This window comes from Ursus americanus, chromosome 16 (assembly GCF_024610735.1).
Source record: "Ursus americanus isolate L20-20 chromosome 16, mUrsAme1.1.p, whole genome shotgun sequence".
NCBI classification, from domain to species: Eukaryota; Metazoa; Chordata; class Mammalia; order Carnivora; family Ursidae; genus Ursus; species Ursus americanus.
The window spans coordinates 53,888,564-53,908,031 of NC_142142.1; the positions used below are offsets into that span (position 1 = coordinate 53,888,564).

Consider the following 19,468-nt stretch of genomic DNA (forward strand, 5'->3'; position numbering starts at 1 on the left):
TTTCTCAAATGCCCCTCTGCATTTTTCTAGCAGTCCGCTGGATGGCCCCCCACCCCCTGCCTGCATGGATATTTCACTCAGTGTGAGGATAACTGAGTGTTGGGCTCACTTTAGTTCCCACAGCTGTCCACCCTCTTCCTCCAAAATGAATTCTCACATTTTATTCCTACCTCCTCCCACTTCAACCCTCATTCTTAAAACAAAAAACAAAAAGCTGCCATACAGAAATGAAATGCTCACCCTGCTGTTTCTGGGAACCAGCACCTCCGATAATGTATTGGAGGTAACCTCCCCTCCTAAGGCTGCTGGATCGGGAGCCAGGCTGCACACAGGCATCCCTGTAGGCAGAAGTGCCTGTGCTCTGCGCCCCCTGTGGAATGCAGCCTGACTCCAAAGTGCGAGCAGTGCTCTCTGATAAACAGTACGTGTCCTGGAGCCGGCAGCTCGGATTGCCCATTCGCCGGAACCACCAAGGCATTCTGAGCATTTGATCTAGCGTCAACGGCTGCAGTGCACATCAGGCCCAGAGTGACAACATGTTTAGAATAGATCATTTTTCCTCCTGCCTGCCCCGACTTGTCTCCAACCCCCTGCTGGGCAGCCTGGACAGGGCTACAGCACATGATTAGATTAAGATGGAGATGGCCCTTTGCTGTCAGGACCCTAGCAGACCCAATGTTGGCATGGACCCGGGCTCTGAATTTCACATCATTGCCCGAGGGCTACTGAAGGACACTGGGACACCTCAGTTCCTAACTTAAGAGTAGGATGACTGTACGAGAACATAAGCCTAGCGACGGTACACATAGCAGGTGTGGGGAGGCATGGAGGCTGAGACAGGTTGAGGGAGACAGAGGACTGGGATAGTCACCGAATCTATTTTAAGTCTGTTCAGAGCTGTGGAATCACTGCTGAGTCTGGCTCCCCGCCCTATGAAACACGATCTGTGACTCTACTCAGGGTTCTCTCCCTCCTCTGTTCCAGAGGGCCAGGGTGGAAGCCAGCCCTGCCAGATAACCCACTTCAGCCCCCCTGGGCAAAGGGACCCAGGGAAAAACTCCAAAAGCATGAAATCCTATCGATGCCCACCTCTAGCCTGCCTCCATGTACACACTGTAAATGGTGATGAAGCACGGGAGTGAACAGAGCAGAGGAGTGGGATCATTGCTCCTGAGATGCAGGGAAGCTTCTCCTTTCCTTAAATGATCTTTTACGTCTCTGTTCATCATATTTAAAATGGAGCTACTACATAGAAAACCTTTTGCCACTATTGAGACCAATTAATATTCAGGGTAAAGGGTAACATGTAACCACAAATAATGGCTGCTTTATGGAAAGTGTGTGTGCGCGCGCGCACCCTGTTTATCTGCCCTGTCTCTTGCCTTTGTTTGTCTCCTTCGTGCAGTGTAGGTAATGGTGTGTGCAGCGTTCTCCGGAGTGCTTGGTAGGTGACTATGTTCCACCTTGCACGTGCTACTCCCTCACATTTCCCTTTAATGCTCTCCATTATTCGGGCTGCATTAATAATGTTTGTGGGCTGATATCTTTAAAATTAATGAGGTGTTTACTCTTAGCCAAGAAACTCGTTGAAATTAAAAAAGCTTTCTTTTCTTCCCCTCCTTTTCTCTTGCTTAAAAAAAGGTGGACAAACAAGCCACAACGCTAGCTTTGCTAAAAACCGAGCAGAACAGGGAAACACCCAAACCCTACCACTAGGAAGGTATGACTTGCGATTGGTTAGTAATACATGAGTCAGGTTCAAACCATAGCTATTTCTAGGAGCCCCTGATTTAACCAGAGCTTTGCTAGAAAGCTATGTAGAACACCTATTAACAATGGAGGGGCGTCTGTGGCCTCAATAATAGCTTATTTCAGTACCACCCTCTCTTAGCATATAATTATCCAGCATAACCGTAGTACCTAGTCTAGTCTGAATTTTCCTTCTTATTGAAAAGGGTTGTTTCCAGGAGAATTCATCTTGTGTATAATCCTGACCTGTCTGTAGTCTCTATTTTTCAAACAGAAACATTATCTGGCACGAAGGACTCCTCCCCACCCAACTACCACCACCAGCAGCTGACTTGGTGCAGAAAAGCAGAAATGAATACGAATCACGGGTCTACCGGTTGCATGAACTTGCTGAAAACCACTTATCGGGACAATTTGCCAGAAGGGCCAGGGAAGGGAGAATGGCTGCCTCTGGAGTGTAAACCAGCAGGCTTCACTGTCCTGCACCCTCCTCCCAAGCTCCTGTGGAACAAATTTCCCCCTGCCAGTGCAGCCAAGAGCATCCCTGGTGGTGCATCGGAGAAGTCTGGGTTCTCACTGAGTCGTTTTAGACCAATTGTTCTCTCTGATCCAGAAACCATCAGCGGGCTCCGAGGATCCTGCCGGTGATTCATTAGCTACTTGCTCAAGATAGTCAAGTTAATAATGATAATTTTATACATTTGTATCTGGAATTAATAATTGACTCAGTTAAAAACAGGATAATAATGTTGAAGAGACACTCTTCTCTCCATTTGTTGTTGTGTATGGGGGTTTTCTTTCGGTCCCCCTGCATAGCAATTAGGAATGAGGATTAGTATCACCTCACCAGAAGGCGCGAGGATGCCTGTTATGATGGATGGTTCAGGTGCCTGAAAACCGTTCTTTTTATACCCACGTATGGGATATCGACAGCAGGAGTCCAGGATCTGTGACTGAATCTCTGGCCTGTGAAATGCCATCATGCAAGGGGATGCCCAGAGCCACCGGAGTCGCATGTTCTCGGATGATAACGAGTGAGAATATGCCACAGACCAGAGACTCCTCAGCCCAACACAGAAGGCCCAAGACTGCAGAGAAGTGGGCAGCAGGGACAGGGAGGAGAAGGACCTACATTAAACCGAATCTGGGCAAAATCTCCAGCGCTGCTCTGCAGGATGTTGTACGTTGAGGACACGGAAAGAAGCTCCCACTCACTGTCATTCAAAAATTCCTGCTTGTCATGCTTCATGTCTTCTTTGCTCCTCAGGAAGGCCAGGTCGACATCTTGCACTGAAAACAACAGAAACAAGTGACTTCCCCAGAGAGGCCTCAATAACAACCCACTTTTCCAGCTCCCAATTCAAATTCTTCCCTTTACTCCTGCCCCTACATGTACAATCTCACTGAGATAGGGTTCAATATGACCATTTTGAATTAGGGATAGAGATGTAGAATAAAATATTTCTAGCAGCAAAACAAAACCAAAACAAAACCAAAACCCAGCTGTGAATTTACGGTTTGTATTCCGTTATCCATAGAATGCTGGCCTTGGTCCTATGGCTTCTATAACCCTCTCACTGGCAGCAGTGGTCAAATATTGTATTTCCAAACCAGCAGCAGCAATGAGCTGGGCACAACACTGTACTTAGTCTGAATTACAACAGAAGCCAAATAACTATAAGAAGAGATTTAGATTTGTAAAGAGTTAATTACGTGCAAGAATAAAGTACACCTCACGGATGGCACAACAGAATCTCACCTATGTGTGCCAAGCCAGCAGTGTGTCTCCTGCTAGCAGACTGGGCCTCTTGCCATTTACCTGTATGCAGCACGCTACTGAAGGTCAGGCTGCAGTTGTGGGTGTCAAATGGAAATGCGTAGGTCTCTAAACCACATGTAGAGACCACCTGGATAGGCTTAGAGTTCTTAATGGTCCCAGATGAGTTCACATAGACATACGGAAGGTCGGGTGATCCTTCGATGTCCACACTATGTGAAACACAAGAGACCTCGCTGTTACAGAGAGGGCCTTCATCATTTCAATCCACAAACAGAACTGATTATGAGATGGTAGTGACCATGATACCCAGGACTCGCCTAGAAGTGCAAATACAGAATCACATTTCTCACGACATAATTCACCCTGGCAAAGATGGACTCAGTAATCACAGTCTTAAAAGTTAATTCACTTGCTACTCTTGAAACGCAGACATAATCCACGAGTAACCCCAAGCATTTGTAATCAAATCTGTATCTTAAATGACATCGAATCATGGTACTTATAACTTGAATATTACCAACACTGTGATCCTCCCTCAAGTTGAGAAACAAAAAATAGCAGCAATGACTGAAAGTAACAGCAACTGGCCTGAATAGTCCAAGCAGTTTTAAATCCCATGGAAATATACCCCAGCACACTTACAACTCATTAATGATGATGTCAGGGGCCCAGATGTCACTTAGAGGTAGAGAGATCTCTCTAATCTCATCAAACATGCTGGGGTTCCAGGATAAAAATTCATCATCCCAAACCTGTTAGGAGTAGCCAGAAAAGAGATTTATCAAAAGGGGGCAATGTCAATCTCACCAAAGAACTGAAGAGGGATTTGGATGAATAAACCAACTGATCTGCTTGTTGGCACTGTTAAGTGAGAGGACTTTCCTCCCAGTTCCTAGAGATGGTCCCCCAACCAGAAACCACGGCCGTATATCTTACACAGATTCTAATAAGTTAGGTCTGCTGCAGATCTAAGAAACTAAATTGCAAATGCAAAGAAAATGTCTATTCCTTAGAATAATTATATTTTGCAACAGGTTAAGGTTAAGAGTCTAGCATGCACAGAAGGAAACATCATTTACCTCATGGTACCATATACTTGTCTTTAATTTTTGGTTCTGTGCATCCTGCAAAGCAAAAAGAAAATCTGTACCAAATCGTAGAATGTCAATAAATCAAAGTCCATATTCAGAGAAATTCAGAGAAAAATCAAATCTAACTAAAAATGCTGATTTTAAAAGCATTGCCTTGACTCTTCAAGTCTGAGTATTCTCGGTTCCTATTTATTACACACACCTGTCACTATGAAGTTTACTATAGTATCTATGACAAAATGGCACTAAGACTACACCTGACATCTTTCAAACTATTTTTTTTAAGATTTTATTTATTTATTTGATAGAGAGAGACAGTGAGAGAGGGAACACAAGCAGGGGGAATGGGGGAGGGAGAAGCAGGCTCCCTACTGAGCAGGAAACCTGATGTGGGGCTTGATCCCAGGACCCCGGGATCATGGCCTGAGCCGAAGGCAGATGCTTAATGACTGAGCCACCCAGGTGCCCCTACACCTGACATCTTGAATGATTTGCTAATCCCTTTCCTACCCTAATTAGTTACTCTGCCATTAATCAAACTAAAAAATGACATGTAGCCTTAGCCAATTCTGGGCTAAAAAGATGAGACCAAGCTTTTATTTGTAATCAAGATATTATTCATAATATTTCAATGAGTGTTATCTCAACTGCTCTTGGCAGCCATTCCTGTTAAGTTACCTTATGTTTGGATTTCTCTGGTTATCAAACAGACGGAATGAGCTTAATGTAAATTAAGCATATTTTTGATGATATAAATAGATGTGATTTCCCCATGCCTGCGATGAGTGAGTAATTTTTTGAAAAGACCCCTAAGCATAACAATCAAAAAAAGAAACCCTCCTTACTAATTTTTTCATATCTACTCTGGTAAAGAGCATTCTAAAACTACTATGTTCTTAGGAATTAAAATATCTCACACTGTGTACAAACATGAATTCATTAACTCAAAATGGACCATAAACCTAAATGTAAGAGCTAAAACTGTAGAACTCTTAGAAGAAAACATAGGAGGGGTGCCTGGGTGGCTCAGTCAGTTGGGCAGCTGACTCTTGGTTTCGGCTTAGGTCATGATCTTGGGGTCCTGGGACAGAGCCCCGTGTCAGGCTCTCAGTGGGGAGTCTGCTTGAGATTCTCTCCCTCTCCCTCTGCCCCTCCCCCACTCGAGTGTACACACACTCTGTCTGTTTCAAATAAATAAATCTTTTTTCTTTAAAGAAAGAAAACAAAGGAGTACATCTTCATGACTTTGAATTAGGCAGTTGTCTCTTAGATATGACACCATAAACACCTGCAACCAAAGAAAAAGTAAATGGGACTTCATCAAAAGAGAGTTAATATCCAGAATATATAAAGAATTTCTACAAATTAAAACAAAACAATGACCTTATTTCAAAATGGATATTTCTCCAAAGTGGATATACAAGTGGATATGGATAACAGGCACATGAAAAGATGCTCAACATCCTGCTGTGGACCAAATTATGCCCTTTCAAAATTCATATGTGACTAAATTTGAACACAGGACTGAAGGGGTAACTAAGGTTAAAAAAGGGCACCATCCACTAGGATCGGTGGCCTTAGAAGAAAAGAGAGGGGCCCCTGGGTGGCTCAGTCGTTAAGCATCTGCCTTCAGCTCAGGTCATGATCTCAGAGTCCTGGGATCGAGCCCTGCCTTGGGCTCCCCGCTCATCAGGAAGCCTGCTTCTCCCTTTCCCTCTGCTCCTACCCCTGCTTGTGTTTCCTCTCTCGCTATGTCTCTGTCAGATAAATAAATAAACTTGAAGAAGAAGAAGGAGGAGGAGAAAAAGAGAGAATGATCTCTCTCCTCCATGTGGGCATACAGGAAGAAGGCAGCCATCTCCACGTCAGGAAGAGGGCTCTCACCAGGAATCTAATTGGCTAGAACTTTGATCTTGGACTTCCCAGCCTCTAGAACTGTGAGAAATAGAGGCTGTGGTATTTGTTATGGCAGTCCAAGCTGGCTAATACAATCACTAATCATCAGGGAAATGCAAATCAAAATCACAGTGAAATACTGCTTCACTCTCATTAAGATGGCTACTAAAACCAAACAAAAACAGAAAATAAGTGTTGGTGAAGATGTAAAGAAATTGAAATCCTTGTGCACTATTGGTGGGAATATAAAATGGTACAGCTGCTATGGAAAACAGTGGCAGTTCCTAAAAAATTAAAAATAGAATTACCATATGGTCTAGCAATTCCATTCTCTGGTATAAATCCAAAAGAACTGAAAGCAGAGACTCAGTTATTTGTACACCCATGTTCACAGCACCATTATTCACAATAGCCAAGGGGTGGAAGCAACCCAAGTGTCCATCAAAGATGAATACATAAGCAAAATGTGGTCTCTACATACAACATAATATTATTCAGCCTTAAAAGGGAAAGAAATTCTAACACATGCTACAACATGAATGAACCTTGAGGTGACACCACTTCCTTCCAAGTTTTACCAGCTGAGAGATTCTGAAATAGATAATGTTTTCAAAATCAGCATTATTTAGCTAGATTTGATTTGCTTCCTCTGAACTGTCATGAGTGGAGCTGAGCTTTGATTTACTGACACTGTAAGATGTGGTGTCTGTCTCCCCAACTAAAGCACAAAGGGCTCGGTTCTAGGCTTAGCTGCCATCAGTGAGGGTTCCCCACAAATGGGGGGGCAGGTTCAAAATGCAGTTTGTATTACTGGAAAATACAGCTTTTAACTATTCTATCACAACAAATATACTTTTACATCTATGAAATGTCCTGATCAGTTCTGGGTTTTTTTTGTCTCTGTCACGCCAAGTCGTGAATACATCACTGACTCAGTCATGTGGCTGGGGAGACTATTATTTTACCCAGTTGATTCTTATTAACTGCCATGTTGATGCCTTAGCTCGTTTCTCTCTTCCTGCCCATTGCTTTGTCATGTTACATGTAACAAGTGTTAAGAATTTTTTCCTAATATACTAGGGGGTGTCTGGGAGCATTTGTCATTCAGCCCTTAAGAACACAATGTCAAAAAGGAGTTTGAGGCTAAAACTGAAATCCTTTTTTTTTTTTTTTTTTTTTTGTCAAAGGAAACAAGTTTCTCAATGCCAGCTGGTGAACATAATTGGTTCTCTGGTGGCATTATTCACAGCTTTTCCCTCTGTGTATCTCTCTCTCTCTCTCTCTCTCTCTCTCTTTTTTCTTTAGATACCTTCCATCTTGCTTGTTAAAAGCAAAGGATATTTCACAGAATTGGAATTCATTAGTCTTCCTAACAGAGGGAGTCTATTTAGATCTAAATTGGTGGTTAGCAAATATACAGATAATTCCCGCACATTCTTATTTATCTTTCCCAGTTCCGAAGACTATAGAAACAGATGCCTCAACGTCTGGCTGGGAGGCTCTAGTCAATGGACTGGAATACAAAGGTATCTGGGATTCGGAATTGACAAAACTCAATAGAAACAAATTGAAACTCTTCACTGTTGAGTAGACTATCTCTATAATCAGATTTCCCCAAGGTACTCATAATACCCAGAAATTCTAAGACAAGACTGTAGTCTTTCATATAAACAAAACAGGAGGCAAAACATTATAATGGAAGCAAGGTGCCGTGGTGGGCCAAAAGCTCCTCACTCCAGACAAAAGTTGCCAACAGCTCAGCGGCTGGCAGATGCACCCAACAAGTTATCTATTCATGCGGGGGGTGTCCTTGTCCGATTCTGTGCCCGATTTCATCAAGTCCTTCAAAGCTGGCCCTGCCTCCACAATGAACTTTAGGCTTAGCCCTGCTGAATGTACTAGAGACGTTTGCAAAGCAAATCAGACTATCTTAACTAATTGCTTGACAGACATCTAGGCAGTATCTTTGAGGATGCGCTGCGCTGCATATTGTGGGAAATATGAACATGAGTAAGCAAGCCCTTCCCTCAAGCAGCTTATTAATAAATTAGGGTAGGTGACATTTTAACAAACAACTCTGTGTGTTAAGAAATATATAGACGTCAGTGGATTTAAAGGAAGGAGACATTGCTGTCAGCTTGCAGATTTGAGGGAATTCTCTTTCGGGAGCTGAGAGTTGAAGGACTGTAATATTTGCAGATAGAGAATGAAGACAGACATTCAGTGGAGGAAACAGCATACAGGCAGGAGACAAAGAGGGATTGGTTTCATTGTAGTATTGAGGGGATAAGGCTAAGGAAGTAGACAGGGATAAAACTAGAGGGATGGAATTGGAGATTTTTCCAGATTTCTGAAGGAAAGTCTGCCAAATCCAGTATGACAGTATTACTGTCTAACGTATTCTAGTAAAAAATGTGTATATTCCACACCAGTGAAGAAAACGTGTCTTTGAAATAATAATGGTGTTCTCCTTAACTACCATAAGGAATCTGGTTTTATTTTCTTTCATCAGGATAGAAAGAAACAGATAAAAAATTTCAATTTGATATAGTTGCTCAAAGGGAAAAATATTAACATAGAAACTTTACTCCTTTTCTATATTTATCTCCATAATCCTCTGAAGGAAAGCCTGAGCAATTCTACTTTATCTTAATCAATATGAAGGACAATGCGGGAGGATGAGGATAGGCCTGAAGGCAGTGTGATTTCCTTACTCAAAGGTGATTATACGCGTGTCCTGAGGTTTTGCATGACGTGGCTCATATCATGTGTCTTTATCCAAATCATGCTATTCCCATTGTACAATGTCTGATAAACAATGCAGTCATGATAACCCACTGACAACTAGCAAGGACTAATATTCCTTAAGAATGTGAAGATATTGCCCCAGGAAATTAACCCTCAAAAATTTTAGTTCAATATCCAATTACAGAGGAAATTTAAGGGAGTTTTCTGTTGAAGCTTTATGTAAGACCAGGCCTTTGGAGTAGGGGTGGATATTTCCTGGCATTTATTTAAATATTTTCTAGGATCTTAGATCTAGTCCTTCTGCGAAAACTGAGATTTTTTTGTGTATCATTTAAATGTTCCTGTTTAGAAAAGAAAATCATTAGGGATTTATCTGAGCTGGAGGAAAGTGCTGTTAAAATAATTTGTGGGGCGCCTGGGTGGCTCAGTTGGTTTAGCCACTGGCTCTTGATTTCGCCTCGGGTCATGATCTCGGGGTGGAGCCCTATGTCGGGCTCCGAGCTCAGCAGGCAGTCTACTTGAGGATTCTCTCTCATCTTCTCTTCCTGCCCCTCCCCCTGTTTGCAAACACACGCTCGCTCTCTCTCTCTCAAATGAATAAATAAGTCTTTAAAATAACTTGCATCAGACAAAAAATAATAATAATTTAAACCCTGTTATATCAATTATACTTTTAGTTTCAAATTATTTTTTTAATCAGTTACAATGCCTAATTCTCAGTCAAAAAACCAGAATCTATGATTCACTGCACAGCATTAGGATATTACATAGAAAAATATCTCCGTTTAAATAAATAAAGAGAAATTATTAAGTTATTTTAACAAAATACATTAAAATAATAACATATCATGGGGTAGATTATGTATGTAAATGTAAAATTGAAGACAAAAGTAGTACAAAGGACAGTAGAGCAGGGAAATGGAATTTTACTGTTGTAAGATTTGTACAGTTTATGTGAAAGATAATAACATTAATTCTAAGTACACTGTGTTAAGTGAATGATGGATATGGAAATCCCTAAAATAACATCTAAGAAATAATACAGAAGGAAGCTAAAAAGCCAACAGAAGAACTGAAGTAAAATATCTAAAAAAAAAGTTTAATTTATTTAAAGTAAGGCAGGATAAAAGGAAAAGAAGGAGAACAACAACAACAACAAAGATGGGATAACTGGAAAACAAATAGCAAGATGGTTTTAGTAAATGGACGAGATGCTTCAATTAAAATGCATAAATCAACAGGTTAAAAGAAGCAATGCCCCGGAATACTACTCAGCAATAAAAACGTGGGTGATATGCACAACATGGGTAAACCTGAAAGGAATTATATTGAATGAAAAAGCCTTCTCAAAGGTTACATACTGTATGCTTGCATGTATACGACATTCTCAAAATAACACAATTACAAAGATGGAGGAGAGATTTATTGGTTGCCAGTAGTTAGGGATAGGTGGCAGGAACATGGGTTTGGCTATAAAAGGGCAGAACCAGGCAGCTTGATGTGTGGTAGCAGTGGTAACAAAGCTACAGATGTGACAAAGTTACACACACACACACACACACACACACACACACACAAATATATGTAAAACTGGAGAAATCCGAGTAAGTTCTGTGGATTCAACCAATGTCAATGTTCTAGTACTGGAACTATGCTATATTTGCCTAAGATTAACATCTTAGACACTGGGTAAAGGGTGCACAGAACTTCCTTGTCAATTTATTTGCAAATTCCTGTAAATTTATAATTATTTCAAAATAAAAGTTAAATAAAAGCAAGACCCAACTATATGCTGCCTCCAGGAAATGACCTTGAATACAATGTCACACAGAAAAACTGAAAATAAAAGGATGGCAAAACATACACCATGCAAGAAGCAAGAGAAAAACTTTAAGAAAAGGATATTACCAGACACGAGGAGGGGTATTTCATAATGATAAAAGGATCTGTTTCAAGAAGACATGTAATTCTAAATGTATACTCACCTAATAACAGAGCAGAGAAATAGACAAAGCACAGTTATAGTTGGGGATTTTAACACTCCTCACTATGAAATTAATAGAACAACAAAAATTTTAAAAGTTAGAGAAGATTTTAATTATACTATCAAACACATTTATCAAATTTATATTTATGGAATAGTACACCCTTCTATTTAACATTGTACTGGAGGTTCAAGCCAGTCCAACAGACAATAAAAGGAAATACAGGTATAAAGAATAGAGATAAAGAAGCAAACTGTCTTTATTCACAGACAACATGATCTTCTGCATAGAACATCTGAAAGAATCTACAAAAAGTCCTATAAAACTAATAAGAGATGGTAAGGTCACAGGATCCAAGGTCAGTACATACAAATCAACTGTATTTTTGTATGCTAGCCGCAAACAGATTCATTTTAAAATACCATTTATAATAGTCCCAAAAATGTGAAATACTTAGGGACACATTTAACCAAATATGTGTAAAACACTGACAACTACAAAATATTACTCGGAGAAATTAAAGAACTAAATAAATGGATAGATAAAATGTGCTCATGGATTGCAAGACTATTATTAAAATGTTGATTCTTCTCAAATTGATCTATAGATTCAATGTAATCCCGATAAAAATTCCAGCACTTTTTTAAAATAGAAATTGATTCTAAAGTTTATATGGAAATGCAAAGGACCTAGAAGGGTCAAAATGATTTTGAAACAGAACAATAAGGTTGGAAGACATACTCTAATTTCAAGACTTCTGTAATGTTGCAGTAATTGAGACAGTGTGCTGTGTCAGGAGAAACATTAATTGGATAGAATAGAGCCCAGAAATAGATCCAAAATATATAAAGAACTCCTGCAACTCAGTAAGATAATAAACAACACTGTTTTTAAAATGGGTAAAAGATTTGAGCACTTTACCAAAAAAGACATCAATTGGCAAATTACCACACAAAAAGATAGACAATGTCATCAGTCTTTGGTGAAACGAAAGTTAAAAACTACAGTGCGCTATCACCACAAATCTACCAGAATGGTTAAAATTTAGAAAGACTGACAATATCAAGTGCTGACAATCATGTGGAGGAACTGAAACTCTCATGCATTGTGGTGGAATGCAAAATGACACAACCACTATAGGAAACAGTTTGGCAGTATCTTATAAAGTTAAACACAGGCTTATCATACAACTCAGCAATCCCACATCTAATTTATCCAAGAGAAGTGAAAACATATGCAATTGTGTATAGTGGCTTTACTCATGATTTCACCACACTGGAAATAACCCACTTGTCCAACACCTGGTAAACAGATAAACCAATTGCAGTACACACACCTGCACAATGGAATGCTACTGACTCTAGAGCAAAACATGCGTGATCTCCAAGGCATTTTACTACACGCAAGAAGCCAAAACAGGGTAAAATACCATAGGATTCTATTTATATGCCTTTCTCGAAAGCCATATAAAACTATAGTGAGAAAGATAAGATCACTGGTGGCCAAGTGTTGGGGAGAGGGGGAAGCTTTAAAAAGATGTTTCATTTGATGTAATTTATGTCTCAATTTTAAATGCTTCAAAATTTTGTAGGATACAGTTAAAGCAGCGCTTAGAGGGAAATTTACAGTATAAATGCTGAAATTAGAAAGAAAAATGTTTAAAATCAATGATCTTAGCTTTCACTTTAAGAAAGTAGGTAAAGAAAAACAAATTAAAAGAAAGAAATTAAATAAAGATAAAAGCAGATACCAGTGAAATAAACAACAGATAAAATTCAAAATGAGTATTTGGTTCTTTGAAAAAAATAAGTAAAATTGATAAAACTTTCACAGTATTGGTCAAGGGAAAATAAGAGAGAACACAATTTACCCACATGAGGATGAAAAAGGCAATATTATAAACAAATTTGACAAATTAGATGAATAGATAAATTTCTTGAAAAACACAAATTATTAAAAGCAACACAAGAAGAAATAGAAAATTTGAACATCCTTATACATGTTAATGAAATTGAATTCACATTTGAGTATCTTCTCACCCAGAAAACTCCAATCCTTGATGGCTTTATTGGTGAATTCTATCAAATATTAAGAAAGAAAAATATCCATATTACACAACTCCTTCAGGAAACTGAAGAGGGAAGACATTTTAACAGTTTTTTAAGGTCAACATAATCCTGATACCAAAATGAGACATGTACATTACAAGAAATAAAAGCTATTGCCCAATACTCTTCATTAACATAGATGCAATCTGTATTAAGTAGGTATTTAAATAAAGAAATATATAAAAAGGATTGTATATTAAGATTAAATGGGGTTTATCCTAGGAATGCAAGAACGTTTTAAAATTTGAAAATCAATCAAAATAATTTACCCTATTAACTACATAAAACAGAAAAATTATCTGATCATCCAAATAGATGGAGAAAAAACATTAGATGTAATTCCATATACATTCATGATTTAAAAAAAACAAAACTCTTAGTGTACAAGAAATAGGAAGGAACTTCCTCAACCTCATAAAGAACATTGATAAAAAAGCTACAGCTAACATCATACCTAAGGGTGAAAATTTTTCCCCTAAGAATGGAACTAAACAAGGATGTCTGCTCTCACTATTTCTGTTAAATTGTAGAAGGAGTCCTAGGCAATACAACATGACAATGAAAAAATAAAGAGTATAAATAGATTAGAAAGGAAGAAGTAAAACTATCTGCAGGTGACATGATTGCATAAGTAGACAATATTCATCTACAAAAAAACTGCTAAAATTAAGAAGTGAATTTAGCAAGACCACAGTACACAAAGTAAACATGCAAAATTAATATTTCTCTATAATAATAAGTAGAAAATAAAAAATTTCAAGTAATATTTATAGCAGCGTCAAAAATACTTTGGGATACATTTAATAGAAATGTGCATAAAGCTTCTACATTGAAAATTATAAAACACTGCTGAAGACCTAAATAAATGGAGAGACATAACATATTCAAGAACGGGAATATTCAATATTATTAAATGTCAATTCTCCCCTAAATTACTCTGCAGATCCCATACCATTCTAAACAAACTCCCAGCAGTTTTTTTAAAAAATAGAAACTGACAAGCTGATTATAAAATTTATGTAGAAATGCAAAGGACTTACACTGCCTGATTTCAAGAGAAATAGCCCAACACTTATCAGTCGACTTAATTTTCAACCAAGGCACCAAGCAATTCAAGGGGTGAAAGGAAAGACTTTTCAACTTCTGTCTGAATGCAAAAAACCAAACCAAAATAAAACACAAAGACAACAAAAACTTTGACCCATACCTCACAACATCATAAAGATTAATTCTTAGTAGATCATAGGACTAAATCTAGGGAGCTATAAACTATAAATCTTCTGACAGAAAATACAGGAAAATACTTCTGTGAACTTCGGAGTATCAAAGGTGTCTTAGTATACAGAAAACACTAACCACAACTAAAGAATTGATATACAATGGACTTCATTAAATTTTAAAATCTCTGTTCATCATAAGATTCATTAAGAGAATTAGTAGACAAGCCAGAGATTGGTAATAAATATTTGCAATGTATAAATATGACAATATATAAACAATGCCTATAAGTCTATAATAAAAAGACCAACAACCCAATAAAAAAAAAGACTTAAAAAGGTACTTCACAAAGAAAGGTATGTAGGTAGCCAATAAGCACATGAAAAAGAATTCCTGGGCACTAGCCATCAGTGAAATTAAAGTAAAACCTCAATGAAATACCATTACAGCCTCAACAGAATGGCTGAAATTAAGGCTGATAACACCAAATATTGATGAGAATGTGGAGTGATGGGAACTCTCATAGTTGACTCGTGGAAGTGTAAAATATACAACCACTTTGAAAATCAGTCTGGCAGTTTCTCCATAAGGATACACCTGTCTGAGCCAGTTAGTCCACTTCTAGATTTTACCCAAGAGAAATAAAAACACTTACATAAAAAGATTTGTATAGGAATGTTCATAGCAGCTTTATTAATAATATCCCAACACTGGAAACAACCCAAACGCCTATCAACATAAGAATGGATAAACAGGGACACCTGAGTGGCTCAGTGGGTTAAGTGTCCAACTCCTAATTTTGGCTTAGGTCATGATTTCAGGGTTGTGAGACTCAGCCCCGTGTTGGGCTCTGCGCTGAGCATAGAGCCTGCTTAAGATTCTCTATCTCCCTCTCCCTCTGCCTCTCCACCTGCCCCCAAACCCCTGCTTGCTCTTGTGCTCTCTCCCTAAAAAAACAAAGAATGGATAAACAAATCATGGTATAACCATAACCAAATAAAATAAATAACATCAATAAAAAAGAAAAACTACTGATAAACACAACATAAGTGAACCCAAAAACATGAGGCTGAATGAAAAATCCAGACACAATAGAGGGCACACAATAAAATTTCATTCATATGAAATTCTAGAAATGGGAAAAATAATCTATGATGAAAGCAATCGGAACAGAGATTGTCTCTGTGGATGGAGAGATGGGGATTGGCTAAAAAGTCAATGCGGGGCCTTCCTGAGGTGATGGAAATATTTGTTATATTGATAGGGGTGTGGATTCCATGGGTGTACCCAGTTATCAAAACTCATCAGACTGTATACTCAAGATCGGTGTATTTCAACATATGTATGTTATACCTCAATTAGAAAAGTTTTGAAAAGTAAATTGAAAAAAATATTGAACTACACTAACAAGTTCAGTGAAGTCTGCTCTTAAAAAAATCAAAATAAATCTGGGACCTATTGATACTGAAGACTTTGTGATTAAGAAAAAAGGAGAAAGAGGAAGCAAGGATAAGCCATCCTTTGCAGACAGAATATTCAGACCTCTGCTAACTGCCTTCCATGAATTTTCTCACTTAATTCCCACAGCAACCCACTTTCTAGATATAGAAGAGAGCTTTATAAACAAATCTTCCCTCACCACCCCTAGCAAACACCTTGGGTATAAATTCAAACACCAGGACACTTTTTTTTCTTTTTCTCAATTTCAGACAATAAGTGGTAGATGTTTTTCTTAAATCTACTATCGCTGAGAAATGTGAGCCATGGGAAAAAATACCTGTGACCATTTTTTGGTTTCAGCAAACTCATAAAATATGTACAGTGATCTATGACCACAATTTTTAAAGCCTCTTAATTCCATGAAACTCCTATTTCTAGATGATCTGCCTCTCACATCGCAAGTCGGGGACTAGAAAGCATGATTTGCCTAACAAACGTTTTACCTCATGCTCACTGCTAACATGAGTCTAGTACAACTTCCCCACCAGCTCAGCTAGGCTCCTGCACAAACAGCAGGTAGTTTTACAAAAAAGGGTAACAGGAATCGGAAAGGGTAAGATGGTCCTTACCACATCCAGTACGGCGTGGACAAACACATCCAGATACACCATGGTGGCCTCAGTCCAGTGGTGAACTGGCCTCACTGCCTTGTGATATTTCCGTAATAGCTGCTTGGTGAGACGATACAGAGCAGGATTCCTGGGACGAGGCGTATCTATGGCTAGGATTTCTGAAAAACAATACTTGTCATTGTGAGGACGATAATAAGAGGAGCTTCGCATCTTGAGGAGATCTCAGACTGTTCAGGACTTGGTGGCTCCTAGCAGAACACGGTTTTCAGCTACCCCACTCTGAAGTTCACAGCCAGCTGGTGGGCCTTTTGGCAGACTTATTTAAAGTAAGCTGATGACCTCACTGCCCAATAGGGACAGCTCATTGTAAAGATAAATAAACCAACCCGCTCTCCAAGGATCCTAACTGCACCTACAATTCTGTTTTCACAGCAATCATGCATCTTGGAGACAGAATCTTTTATTCCTGTATCACGCCCCTCCGTTACACAGAAAAAACCTTCCTATACGCTTAGTCAAAAGTGATCTCCTCCTTGGATTTTTCCATTTGTAATTCAACAGTTAAATAGGAAATCCAAGCAGAAACACGGACAAACCAGTGAACCCAAAGATCTGTGTGGATTCCTAAATAATGGGATTAATTAGATTCCAATTCATACTTTCCTTCTCAAAAAAAAAATCTCTTTTCTCACTCAGCTGTCTTTAAATAAAACACACTTGTCAGAAAATGAGATCTTCGTTTTGGGAAAATTCTTTCTGGTTCCAGAGAACAACCATTTTTTATGGCCTGGGAATCCTGATTTGTAGAGGAGCAGTGATCAGTGTTGAGGCAGGGGAGGTAGGAGAAAAGAAGCAAGAGAAATGAGCACCAACAATTGGAAGCGACAAATTTGTGAGGGTTTCCTCTGAATTGCAAAAAGATATTTTGCTCACAAGCTTTGCCAGCTCCTGGGGGATTCAAAGCTTCGCTAAGTCATTGGACTGAAGCAAACTGCACACCTCCCGCCACAGTGCGTGAGTGAAATCTATCTGTAGTGTCCTGTGCGTGAATTCACCTCACCTCTCTGCGGGTTTGATGGCTATTTTGATGAGCTGCTGAAGGTATGTGGGATCCAGCACGAAACTGTAAATGAGATATCTTTTCCCTGTGCGACAGTCCTGTTTATACCCATTTCTTTATGAATGATGTCGTGTCACCTGCCGCCACAGGCAGCAATTTCTATGATTTATCAATGTCAGTGTGACCAAAATGCTAACAACGACACTGGAGGTGCAATTGCAGACTCATCGTGGGCAGTGGAATAATCACTTTCATTACCACCAGAACTGTGAAGCTAATGAGCATTTTAACTCCCTAACTATTCACCCAAGAAGATGTCTAAAATGGCATCCGCTTATTCAGGCATGCAGGACTAAGGTAGGTGGCTTGCATCAGGCATCATTTTTAGGGTTTTTGTGAACTGTGATTGTCAAAAAATGTGCTGTGAATCTCCACCTGAGACCACTTCTTGCTGGTGTACCCCAGGGGAGAGAAGTCAGGAGCACAAAGCAAGGCTGGTCTGGTGCTTTTCCTGTGAACTTCGCTCTGGGCAACTTCACTTTCACCTCGCTTGGAAGCTCCCAATTTAAGTCCCAGTTGGGGAAACACTGAAATGTGCATGTTTTGATACAGGAAACTATCTGAGTCAGAGTTAAAACATAATTCTGCGAAATGAATGTTTTCTCTATACCCTCTGCTCATAAAGACTCAAATTCCCTTCTGCTATCTTTTCTAGGAAACAATCCGTATGTCCCCTATGGATAAACATATTTTCCAGAACATGTCAAAGTCTTTGGGTAAAAAGAGAAAGTTCTGGAATCTAGAACAAGGAACAACAGAGAAACAAGCAATGGTAGGAGGAAAAATAAGAAGGAAATGAAAGTATGCTTAAATAAACTATAAGGGTAAAGAGTTCTTTGTTTAAAATGGGAAGAAATAATAAATTACATTTCTACTATGAATGCGAATTTGCCTGAGGAGAAAGATCAATTACAGGAGAGAGATTAAGGATTTAAGTGACCATTAATTAACAGTAAATTATGCCCCTTGAAGGCTAATGTGACATTCACACAAGCACTAAATGACTCACAGTTCAGTGATGTTTCAACAGACACTGATGGAAGCTATCCACAGACCCAGGAAAGATTCCTCGTTAGCACTGCCTCTATGGATGCTAATAATTGGCTCCAAATAATTCACTTGTAAGATTTCTGGGAAGTAGAATGTGTCAGGGACTGAGCTATGAAGCACTTTCAGCTGAAGAGAGATTTTTTTTAAAATAAGAATACAATAGAATTATTCCTTTGTTTTCCTTGTTTTAACGAATTCTATGGCAAAGAGTTCTGGGCACTCTGATGAAAAGAGCTGTTCTCGCTTTAGTGAGTATGTCATCTTCAGGATTAAAAAAGAGTTACACATATATCTGAGAAGTTACAAGGAGATTGAGATTAAGGTGTGTGGTCTATTGAATTACCAAATCTGGCTGAATACGTGCTGTGTGCCAGGCACTGGGCTAAGAGCATTTTACATGAATTATCTCATTTGGCTTTTACAACAGCCTTATGAGACGGGTACTCTCCAGCCCTCAGAGGGGTCACTTCACTCCAGGTGAGGGACAACAGGCTTAGTGAGGTTAGTGCCACGCAAAGTCCTACAGCTTGCAAATGAAGAGGCTGGAATTTAAACATGACTGATCTGGATCCAAAGCCCAAGCTCTTGATCATGACACGATACCGATCCGGCCCCCTGAGAATACTAGGGACAGCAGTGAGCAGCCCTTCA

General features: G+C 39.2%; 1 protein-coding gene across 1 annotated transcript in view; it reads right to left on the minus strand.

The window, feature by feature from the left end:
- HTR3B (5-hydroxytryptamine receptor 3B) overlaps positions 1-19,468 on the minus strand; it is a 46,456-nt gene that overhangs the window by 7,342 nt on the left and 19,646 nt on the right. The window contains exons 8-12 of the mRNA XM_045797606.2: positions 16,645-16,805; positions 4,609-4,653; positions 4,172-4,281; positions 3,569-3,738; positions 2,882-3,039 (exon numbers count right to left, since the gene is read on the minus strand). Of these exons, the coding sequence (XP_045653562.2) occupies positions 2,882-3,039; positions 3,569-3,738; positions 4,172-4,281; positions 4,609-4,653; positions 16,645-16,686 (525 nt within the window). The 5' untranslated portion in view covers positions 16,687-16,805. The remainder of the gene's footprint in view (positions 1-2,881; positions 3,040-3,568; positions 3,739-4,171; positions 4,282-4,608; positions 4,654-16,644; positions 16,806-19,468) is intronic.